The sequence below is a fragment of the Eschrichtius robustus genome, chromosome 13 (genome assembly GCF_028021215.1).
Source record: "Eschrichtius robustus isolate mEscRob2 chromosome 13, mEscRob2.pri, whole genome shotgun sequence".
Classification (NCBI taxonomy): Eukaryota; Metazoa; Chordata; class Mammalia; order Artiodactyla; family Eschrichtiidae; genus Eschrichtius; species Eschrichtius robustus.
In genome coordinates, this window is record NC_090836.1 from 10,256,473 (window position 1) to 10,268,507 (window position 12,035).

At 42.1% G+C, this 12,035-nt stretch overlaps 1 protein-coding gene across 2 annotated transcripts in view; it reads left to right on the forward strand.

Annotated features, from left to right (window-relative positions):
* The first annotated feature begins 1,742 nt into the window (after positions 1-1,742).
* BORCS5 (BLOC-1 related complex subunit 5) overlaps positions 1,743-12,035 on the forward strand; it is a 96,814-nt gene continuing 86,521 nt past the window's right edge. The window contains exons 1-2 of one of the 2 annotated variants that reach the window (XM_068560690.1): positions 1,743-1,782; positions 4,515-4,658. In XM_068560690.1, the coding sequence (XP_068416791.1) occupies position 1,782; positions 4,515-4,658 (145 nt within the window). In that variant the 5' untranslated portion in view covers positions 1,743-1,781. The other variant, XM_068560689.1, reaches the window with a different exon arrangement.

Consider the following 12,035-nt stretch of genomic DNA (forward strand, 5'->3'; position numbering starts at 1 on the left):
ACAAAGAGTGAATTTTAAAAGCATCAAGAGAAAAAAAATCTCTCATACATAGCGTTGTCAGCAGATTTCTCAGCAGAGACCTTGCTGGCCAGTAGAGAATGGGATGATTATTTATCTATTCATCAGTTGATGGACAAAATATTCCTTTTAGAATGAAACGTCTATCCTAAGGGAAGCATAAAAACCACCATCACATCAGTACAGATTAGGGTATGGAACACAAGATAAATATACTTTGGTGTGGAAGAGAGGGAACAAGAGTCAGAATATGACTTACTCTCCCCACTCTTACTTCTTCTCTCACCCATCCCCAAAGAGGGAATGTCTTGAGAGAGAGCCCCAAGAGGGAATGGGCACATTGCTTAGTAAGGCCTTCCCAGTCCCATCAGCCTGGTGGTTTATGTAAACTTCAAGACTATAGTCTTTTAGGAGACTCTTTTGATCTCTCAGGCAGTTTTTAGTTCTATCTTCACATTCCCACAAAATACTGAATTTACATTCATTTGCACTTTTCTCAAGGTACAGTGGGCCCTCCATATCCAAGTGTTCCTACCCTTTGAAATTGGAGGGGCCAACTGTAAGGGATTTGAGGATCCATGGATTTTGGTATCTGCTGGAGGTCCTGGAACCAATCCCCCGTGGATACCCAGGGACTGCGGATACCCAGGGACGACTGTATTGTAATGGTGAGCAGAGGAAAGGGCATGAGATTTGTAACCAGAGAGTCCTAAATCCTAGTTTCACCACTTACCTAACCATGAGGAAGTTACCTGTTTATGGGTGTCAGGGTTGTTGGGAAAATCAAATGAGTGAAAACAGGAGAAATGTCTGTGATATGGTAGAGTGGAAGGGACTTGAAAATCATTTCATCAATTTGACACTCTCAGGGCATTTGCTGGAAATTTCGTGAAACAAACAATATAAAATGAGTTGCAAAGTTCTGAGAACCCCAGAGCCACCCAACTCCTTGGTGGGAATGCATTGCTAGGTGTAAGTCCTTGACCTGCCAAAGATGGAAGTTTCTGTACTGCGTTACCTGTAGTACTTCTTTCTTGCCTTTGCTCGTTTCAGAATGCCTCGTGGATAATTGTCAAGGTGGCCAGAAAGTGACTAGACTTGGGGCATCCACTTTCCTTTGAAGATGCACAAACGCCCTAACACATGAATCAGCATTTTCTACTCATTTCCAGCTCCTTCTTTCACCATCTAGTATTTTTTGTACGGTCTTCCACTGCCAAACTTCCAGCTTTGGGAACTGAAACAGGAGCTTGTCATCCAGGCAGTTGTGGATTCCAATTCTAAATCTATCTAGCACCTCTTTCTCCATCTGTAAAACAAGGTTAAATTTTTTGCAGTATATTACAAATATCGTATCATTATGTTGTACACCTGAAACTCATACAATATTATGTCAATTATACGTCAATTTAAAAAACCCGAAAATAAATACCAAAAAAACACACACACAAAAACAAACTCCCCAAAAGCCTATTAATAAAGTTCTAACGATGGGGATAAAGTGCCTCGGGTGTGGATGATACTTAAAAGTGACGCGCAACATTACAACAGGAAACGGGTAACCCTTTGGGGCGGTTCTGGCTTTGAGGTGATCGGGCCCTTTAAGGCTGCGCCCCCGGAGTCGCCAGCGCGAGTTTCCCCGCCCTCCCTCGGGCCCGGGGCGGTGGCGTGGGGGTGGGCCTTCTAACCCGGAACTGACGGCTGCGCGCTGCCGGCGCCGCCAATCCGCGTCCGAGAAGGAACGAGCGTGCGGCGCCCGAGCGAGTGAGTGAAAGCGGTGCCGCCCGCCGGCCGCAGGCGCGGCGGGTGCCCGGCGTTTCCCCGCCTCCTTGCCTTGGGTTTCCCTAAATAAGGCAGACGAGCGGTGTGTAGCTCCGCCGCACCTCCTTGCACGTCCTTCCCCGAATAGGGCCTCCCCGGTCCCCCGCCGCCCGCGCCCCCGCCTGGGCTGGGCGCGCCATCCCCACAGCGCAGCCTGTGTAGCCTCCGCATCCCGGTCCCCGGCCCCTTCCCTGTCGCCCCGCCGCCCGAGCGGTTGCCGCCCGTTCCGCCGTTCCTCCGCTGCCAGCACCATGGGCAGTGAGCAGAGCTCCGAGGCCGAGAGCCGACCCAACGATCTGAACTCCTCAGGTCGGTGCCCTGATCTCCACCCTTCTCCAGCCAGCCCTGTTTGCTTGCGGGGCGGGCTGCCTTCCAGCCTGCTGGGGCCTGGGACCGGCGGACGGAACGCACAGAAAGCCCTCACCATGCTTTTTTCTTAAAAAAGAAAAAAAAAAAAAATTACCATCTGCCCTAGCCTTGATTCCCCTGATGGAAGCCGGTACCTGTGATTGCAGGCTAAGCCAGCGTGGGCGCCCGAGCACATTATTTGTTTTCAGAACAGCTGTTCCTCTCAGCTGCAGCCTACTCTTTGTAGGAGGACCTAATTAATATTTGGCTTTAGTATTCATGACTGACAGTGAGATTTGGGTCGCGCGGTGGATGGGTCATAGGACCTGAAAGAACAGATTCCTTCTTAAAATTGGGTCCTAGAGATTCTTTTCCAGAAGGGATGTGTGGCAGGTGAACAATCGCTGTGAACCCTTGGGTGAGAGCGAGTCCAGAAACTGCATCTTCCCATTGGAAGGTGTCTCGGCTCCCTTTCTAATATAGAAGTTGGCCAGGAAGGCAAGATCTGGTGTTTTTCCCTATTCTTCCCCCGCCCATGTTGTTTAGATTTCTCTCCCGAGTTTGATGTAGGAATGGGAGGATTATTGTTCCTGTCGTATAGTGAGCCCTCAAATAAAACAGCTGATGCTTAATTGAGGATCATTTGCTCCTTTTTTTGTTGTTACCCACCAAACTCTAGGACCACTGGGACTGTCCCAGATAAGCTCTGGAGTTGCTAATCCAAATTGGCTTATATCTGGGTCCTTAAAAGAGCCCTGGTCATGGACTGCTGTGATCTTGGTAGGATATGTAGTTGAGAAATGTAGAAGCTAGCAGGTCTATGGGTATTCCACACTGAAATGTAACCTTCAAGGCTAGTTCAGTCTACCATTCTGGGGGCTAGATTGAGACAGCTTTTAACGGTGAGCAGCATCTACTGCTACATTCATTCTTATTTCTTTGAAAGATCCAGAATGTAGTATCTGTTACAACAAATGCAGTAATAATTGTTACCCCTTACCTTCTTGCCTCTGTGTCAGGCCAGAAGCATGTTTTGTGAGAAGCGTGTCATCTTTTTAATAGGCTTGCTCACCTACTAACCAACAGCATGGGCTCTAACCAGTACTAGAGCATACTAACCAATACTACCGAATAGCATAGGTTAGAATTTACCTGGTTCCCTGTGCTAAGTGCTTCACATGTGTTCATGTTTAATCCTCACAGTAGCCCCATTTTACAGACAAGTAGTAGAGACTAGCTAGAATCTAGTAAACTCTGTTTTCCTCTGGAATCTGGGGAAGGAGGAATCACTGAATTTGTACTAGGAAGGATTTCTGGCTTGGGATTTGTAAAACATTAGGTAAATTACCAAAAGAGGCGAAGAGAGACTTCTTGAAGAGCAATGAAAGTAGCTGAGATTATAAAAGAGTGAATGCCAAGCCTTAAGAGGTGTTAGCCTTCAGGAGGCAGGGCAGTTCTATGGCATACCTGGATAAACCTTTGAGACATGATTATGATGGGCCTGCAAATACTACCTTCTAGAGTGTAAAACAATAAAGATTCACTCTTGCCCCAACCAGAAGATGTTTGGGAGCAGAGTATGTCTTGGTCTGGGGAGTCCTTGATAGTTTGAATCACTTCTCTCTAAATGGATTACATTCTCCTAGGTACCTGAAATTGACCTGCCTCTTTAGCAGTCCTTCAAGTTTCTTTATTTTGCCTCAACCTGCAGTGGACCTGCCGGTTCTTTCTGCCCTGTGACTCTAAGGGTGAGGGGGCTGGTGCCATCATCTAGAGTTAAGAACCAGGATTTTTTTCCTGTGACTAGGATCTATTCATCATGCTGGGCTTGCTGTGATAGGGTGGCTACACAGCTTTGCAACCCCAGTGTCACTGGGATGGGCCATGTACACCAACAATCCATTTACCTCCAATTCCCTTCTTAACTCTGTTTCTAGCACTGGTGACTTTGGGCAAGTCACAGCTAAATTTTGTATGCTTATTTCCTCATTGGGAAATAGGGACAAACGTCAGGAGGATCAAAGAAGTAAAAATTAAAAACAATCTGGTTATTATTTTGTGTTTTGAATAATAAACTTTTAACTACAAAAGCAGTCTCATAGATGGTATATGGTCCTATAAAGTTTGAAGGTTTTTTTTGAATACCATGGGAAATAGAGGTCATCTGTAATTCATCTCCCCTACCCAGCCCCCGCTGCAGGATAACTGCGGTTAACATCTTTTGTGTAAAAAAATATCGTTTTTAATGACTACAGTGAAAACAGCTTTGGTGAGACGGAGGTCGCTAAATAACATGCAATTCCTGAGCGGTGTAACTTTATTTTCAGTGGCCCCTTCTCCAGCTAAGCATAGAGCCAAGATGGATGATATTGTGGTTGTAGCTCAGGGCTCCCAGGCCTCACGGAATGTCAGCAATGATCCCGATGTCATCAAGTTGCAAGAGATTCCAACCTTCCAGCCACTTTTGAAAGGTAAGGGCTTGCATTTCTTAAAAAAAAAATTATTGAAGTATAGTTGATTTACAATATTGTGTTAGTTTCAGGTGTACAGCAAAGTGATTCGGTTTTTTTTATATATATGTGTGTGTATACACACACACACACACACACATACACACACACATATTCTTTTTCAGATTCTTTTCCATTAGAGGTTATTACAAGACATTGACTGTAGTAGCATCCCACTGACATCTATAGGCAGATCTTCCAGACAGAAAATCATTAAGGCAACAGAGATCCTAAATGACACAATAGAACAGTTGGACTTAATTGATACATACAGGACACTACATCGAAAAAAACAGAATACACATTCTTTTCACGTGCACACAGAACATTCTCTAGGATAGACCACATACTAGGGCCCAAGGCAAGCCTCAATACATTTACGAGGATAGAAATTATTTCCAGGGATTGCATTTTATCTTATCTGGACTTGCTGGAAAGATGAGCATAACCCCACCATTCTCCCCTGATATCTCTGTGCCTTATGCATCTCCTTCAGGTCTTGCTTAAATGGCATTTTCTTGGTGAAGCCTTCCTTGACTGCTGTATTTAGAATTGCAGCCCTTTTCCCTGCCTGTTTTTCTCTGGAGTACATAATCACCCTTGACTTACTGCATAGTTTACTTATTTGTTTACTGTCTGTATTTCCCTGCTGGGATGTAAAGCTCCATGATGGTAGGAACTTTCCATGTTTTGTTTACTGTTGAATCCTCAGCACTTGGAATAGAGCCTGGTGTAAAGTAGGGACTGAGTAAATGAATGAATGAATGATGATGAAGTTGGCTTACCTGTCTTATTTCCACAAAAAGATTTTCATTCTTATTTGTGATCTGGACTATGGGTTGACTAGTTCAGCTCCATAGAGAAAATCTCCATGATCACTGATACACTTATAATTAATCCTGGCAACTGTTTTGTTTGACAGAGAGTTCGTGTCTGAAAGGAGAGAATGTGTACAAACCGTCATCCCTCTTAATTTATGATTAGCATATATTGAGGTAGTTACCTTTTAATATGAATTTTATTATTCATTTGATTATTTTATATTTGTATTAACTTGTTATTAATACATGCATTACTTTATTTTATTATTTTCATATCTTTATTAAGTAGTGGCAATGATTTTCTATTAACTGAATGGGGTTTCTGCTGTAAGAATCACTCTGTCTCCCTCTCACCACAAAAGATTAGGAAATGTAAATGATTTAGTTGACCTACCCTGGTTTACTTAACCTGGTACAATATAATATGAAACATCTGACATTTATAGAGCTATTTGTATTAAAAGGTTCCCTCCCCTACACACACACGTACAATATCCCTTTAGTTCTTACATCATTAAATATGTTTGAATGATTTCTGCCAGATTAGACAGCTGGCAGCTAGAGGTTGAACTTGAACCTTTATCACTGATGTCAAATCCTGTACTAGTTGAACTATTCCACACTGTACTTAAGAAACAAAAATAAAACCAAATGGTGCTTTACAGATGAGGAAATACAAGCTTTCAATCTTCCCCCGGAGGCCTCAGTGTTAGACACTGGTAAACTCTTCTGATTCTTAGGCAAAACAACACATTACATCCCGTTACCCATCTTCTCATTAGTTTCTGTTATTTTGAGGAATAATGTGATTCTCCAAAGAAGCCAACATCAGTGAAATTTCCATTTTCATATATCCTTGTGCAACCAGATTTAAAACACACACCTTTATCTTTAGAAACTTAGGGGCGGACACTTGTGTTCTGTCCTCCATCCCTTCTGGAGTTGCATGTATTGCTCACAGTCACAATGTTCGTGCCTCCACTTCCTGTTAACTATGTCCTCTCTCCTCCCAAAGTCGTCTAGTCCTGGGTGAGGCCTGTGAGATCTAGTTTTGTCCCCACTTCTGGGAAATGCTAAAAACAAACAAAAACTAAAAACTAAAAAAAAACCCCAGAACTTTGAGATGTATTTAATAATTTTCTGGAATTAATGTTCCTTCTTTAAGCATTTGAAATAATTCATATTTTATGATAAGTTGAGTAAGTAGGGGAAACATCTGGGAGAAGGTTTGGTGTTAAGGGAAGCTAACCTCAGATTTAAAATCATCACTGGGAACCCCAAGAGTGAATTATTAGTGTGGTGCAGTTAATGCGACACAGCTGGACTTGCTTGCATTGTTACCTGGATTTTATTTATTTATTTTTTATTGAAGCATATTTGATTTACAATATTGTGTAGTTTCAGGTGTACAGCATAGTGATTCAGTATTTTGCAGATTATATTCCATTGTAGGTTATTCCGAGGTAATGGGTTTAATTCCCTGTGCTATGCAGCATATTCTTGTTGCTTATCTATTTTATTGATATATTTAGTAGTTTGTATCTGTTACTCCCATACCTCTGATTTGTTCCTACCCCTTTTCTCTCCCCTCTGGTAACCTCAGATTTGTTTTCTATATCTGTGACTCTGTTTCTCTTTTGCATACACCTTCATTTGTATTATTTTTTAGATTCTGCATATACATGATATCATATAGTATTTGTCTTTTTTCTCTGTCTGACTTATATCACTAAGCATAATATTCTCCAGGTCCATCCACATTGCTGCAGATGGCAGTATTTCATTCTTTTCTAAGGCTGAGTAATATTCCATTGTATATATATTACCACATCTTAATCCAGTAATCTGTTGATGGGCACTTGGGTTGCATCCATATCTTGGCTGTTGTAAATAGTGCTACTATGAACATTGGGGTGCATGTATCTTTTCGAAGTAGTGTTTTTGTTTTTTCTGGATGTATGCATAGGAGTGGAATTGCTGGATCATATGGTAGTACTATTTTTAGTTTTTTAAGGAACCTCCATACTGTTTTTCACAATGGCTGCACCAATTTATACTCCCACCAACAGTTTACAAGGGTTCTACTACCTGGATTTTAATTGTGACTTGGCTACCAACTGGCTGTGTTGCCTTGACTTTGTTTTTCACCTCTTTGAACCTTGGTTGTTGAGTATGTTGAGAGTAGGTGCAGGAGAGAGGAAAGCTTGAGAGAAGCAGCGTGTAGTTAAGAGGAGTCCTAGGATTTGGCTAAGGAGGGTAGAGAAATCACCTGAGGAGAGTGATGTGAAAATAGAAATGGTAACAAGGGGCAGTGGCCAGACTGCAGGGAACAAAATAAGCCAGTGAGCATTTAAGTTGATGCTCGCGTTTCACTTGTGAAGAAGAAACATCTTGGACAGTGGTTAGAAAAGGTAGGCAAAGGGGACAACTGGGTGGAAGTGATAAGTATCATCATGATAGTAATAGTAGCTAATCCTCACCTCCCGTGCTCTGCATACCTATTATTCTTTCCATTTTCTACATTAAAACACTGAGGCTCAGAGAGCTTCAATTCATTGCCTAGAGTCAGATGGCTATAAGTGATAGCCCATCTCAAGATGACATCAAGACATCGAGTTTTAACTATTTTGTACATAGAATAAGACTCAGTTTCAGACTCATAGATACAGAGAACATACTGTTGGTTGCCAGAGGAGAGAGGAGTTGCAGATGAGGGCAATAGGCGAGGGAGATTAAGAGGTATAAACTTCCAGTTTTAAAATAGGTAAGTCATAGGGATGTAAGGTACAGCATCAGGAATATAATCGGTAATATTGTAATAAGTTTCTATGGTGACAGCTGGTAACTAGATTTATCATGGTGATCTTTTCGTGATGTATAAAAATATCGAATCGCTATGTTGTACACCTGAAACGAATATAGTATTGTAAGTCAATTATACTTTGATTTAAAAAAGAAAGACTCAGTTTCCAATTCCAGCGAAGCCCATGGTAAAAATCAAGAGGCTGTAATGGGAAATAGGGTGATGGGCGTGAGCTGGTTTGGATTTTCAGGTGCTGCGTTTGTTACAGAGCCTCCTGCTTTGACGTTGTTCTGCCTGGTAATGTAAAGCCCTGCATCTGCTTGCTGGCCTGGGCAGGGATCACTCATCTCTGTTGCCTTTATACTCTAATCTCTTTCCCCCTTTACTGCTTTCAGAATGAGGCTGTTTCTCAAAGTAGTAAAAGGGCCACACAGTGAGGGCTACCCCCCAGGTTTGATTTCAGAAAGCTTTTATTCCAGTTAATGACAGCGTATTCTTTCAAAACAATACATTCAAGTACTACACAGAGTTCACAGTTGTTCCATAATGTCATATGATGTAATGCTAATGCTGGTGGGTGATCTGCAGAGGCAGTGGCTGGGCGAGTTTGGGGCTATTCCTATGACTGAGGTAATGTGTGCATTTTTAATAAGCAAGCAGATTCTTTCTTTGGTCTTAACCCTTTTGGGTAACTATCCCAGGGTATAATTTATGCTCCATACGCATGCCAAATAACATTACATTAGTAAAGTTCCTCTTTTATTTTAAGCCAAAAGAATTTCTTTTTTTCATAGCAGTCGCTGAAGTACCAACTTACTTTGAAATGTAACACACTTAAGAGAAAATGAGAAATTAAAAAATTAGAAGGTAACAATAAATGGCCACGACAGAGCACAAAAGCAAAATGTGGATTTGATGCAAATTAGATTCCCAGAGGTTAAACAAACCCTATGGATTTCTTACTTAAAATTCAACCATTCATATTTTTAAATTAATCCCACTATCTTATGTCATTCTATAGAAATGAAATACTCACAAGTGAAATGCAATATTGATGTTTTATATATAAAAGTTATAAAATAATTATTCTATCCACTCCTGGCAATGAATATATGTGCACGCATGAGAGGACATGGTGGTGCGTGCATATGTGACTTTCTTTGCAACTGACTGATCATTTTTGTTACTGACCCTGGATACAACAAGACATAAGATTGTCAGACTTCCCTGGTGGCACAGTGGTTAAGAATCCTCCTGCCAATGCAGGCGACACAGGTTCAAGCCCTGGTCCGAGAAGATCTCACATGGTGAGGAGCAACTAAGCTCATGCGCCACAACTACTGATCCTGCGCTCTAGAGCCCATGAGCCACAACTACTGAGCCCACGTGCCACAACTGCTGAAGCCCACACGCCTAGAGCCTGTGCTCCGCAACAAGAGAAGCCACCGCGATTAGAAGCCCGCGCACTGCAATGAAGAGTAGCCCTGGCTCGCTGCAACTAGAAAAAGCCCGCGTGCAGCAACGAAGACCCAACGCAGCCAAAAATAAATAAATAAATAAAATAATTTAAAAAAAAAAAAGATTGTCTTGCTGCCTAAGGAGGGGACTGTCTTTGTTACCAACAAGGGAGATCAAACATATACAGTGTAAAAGCCTCAGTGATACTAAGCAGCTCTGTTGGGAGTTCTGTCCTTGGTTGTTAAGAATGTGATGCATATGTCCAAGTATATTCTTTTATTTACTTGTAGTTTGTTGTTGACAGTTCTGACAGTTCCCAGAGGTAACGTTTGTGCAGATGCCAGTGGGATGGGTGCAGAGACAGGCAAGCCAGTCCCCATGCACTGCCTCCACCAGCAGCCCCTCCTCTTTGCTGGGTCACAGCCACTGCTGCCCTGGCTGCTGCTTCTGCAGATCTGTATCCAGGTCCTGACTGGGTTTTCCTCTCAGAGTCCCAAGAATCCTGGACTGCCCCACACGTGCTAGTTACTGCCACGTGTATTTTCTTTGCTTATAGACCTGCTCCATTGTTCCATAGGACTTCATTTACAGACACAGGTCCTAAGATAAAGTTATTAAGAATTTCAGAAGGAAGCACAAGAGCATTGAACCAAATGTGGGGGACCCCTTTTGAGAATGGGACCCTGTGGGACTGTACAGTTGCACGGCTGTGAAGCAGTTGTAATCTCACAGGTAGTTCAGGTTTAGGTGCTGTTTGATCCAGAGGTTTATAATGTCAGGGTCTCATTTTACTTTTCTGTAATTTTCTCTGTCTTTTCACTCTGTCATCCTTCATGTATTGGTTCCATCCTTTGACTAGTTTTCTACATGAAAGCAAAATGGCTACAGGAGTTCCAGGTCTTTTATCCATATAATGCACACTCTATAGCAAAAGAGATTCTCATTAGTTAGTCAGGCGTGGGTCACATGGTCATATGCCTAGGTGACAGGCTACCTGATTGGCTTAGTCTAGCTCACATGCTTCACCACTAAAGTATAGTAAGGTTTTCTGGAACCATATGGCTCCTAGCATGGAAACTGAGGACTATTAGGCAGGAATTGCTACTGTGGGAGAAATCACAAATGTCCACTACAGACTGTTTCTTGAATTTATGACTGACTGACAGATTGGAGTACTTCATCCTGGGAAAGGATTTGTAAATATGCCTCTTGCTTCCAAAATCTTAACTGAAATTGTAACTAATATTGTATAAACTGATGTCTAGATAATTATAATATGGCAATTGTTAAAAGAACTGTGATAAGAAAAAATCCTATTGCCTATTTAGAGATATTGAAAAGGAAGCACTTAGTACCAAAAATGTTATCAGTGTTTTTCCAGCACTGCTGGAGGAAGATGCCTCAAGGCTTCCAATGACCAATACTGATTATATTCTAGGTATATGTGTCTCTGAAGATATAAAGGATAAAACACCAACGTCATGGGACTACCTTTCAAGCAATAGCAAAACTTCTGATTCTGTGATGAATGGGCAGCTTCTATTATATACAGTAATTTGGTTTTCGTGATGAACCTACACACCAGGAGGAAATGTATACAAATGTATAGTAGCTATTAATAAATTATCAACTTAGCTTAAAAAAAACATGATGCATGTGAAGGAGATTTTGACAATTAAAAAGAGCCTGGGGCTTTCCTTGGTGGAGCAAAATCTCACAAAACGGCGGTGAAGGCTCTCAAATCACATGGAACGTTGAGAATTAGCGCTGGAGGTTGAAGCAGGGAAAGAATGAATCGATGGAAAAGGTTGATGTGAAGAACATGAGGGAGCTGGATTTCAAATGACCAGCTTATTCACATCTTTCTCACGAACCCACCTATCAGCCAGACAAATAATATAAACGAAGAAGGTCCTGGCATTTATCAGACATCTGCCTGTGCCAGCTGTCGGGCCTTACCTCTGCATTGGAAAGTGGAGTGACAAAGGGGGGGATGAGGAGGTGGGTCTTAATCAGAGCCACAGTCTTCTCTGAACCGCTGAGCTGCGACCTCCAGACTCAGGGTTGATCCTCAGAGTGTATTTTCCCCCAGATACCATCTTTGAAAAGTTGATAATTCATTCCCGATTACCTTGTAGGTTTATTTGTATGTGTAATAGCGCTTCAGTTAACCTTTTAAACGTGGCTGTTACCTGGCAAAGTGTGAGTCTTACTCAGAAGAGTGGGATGCACTAGGAGAATGGTCACTCTAAACCA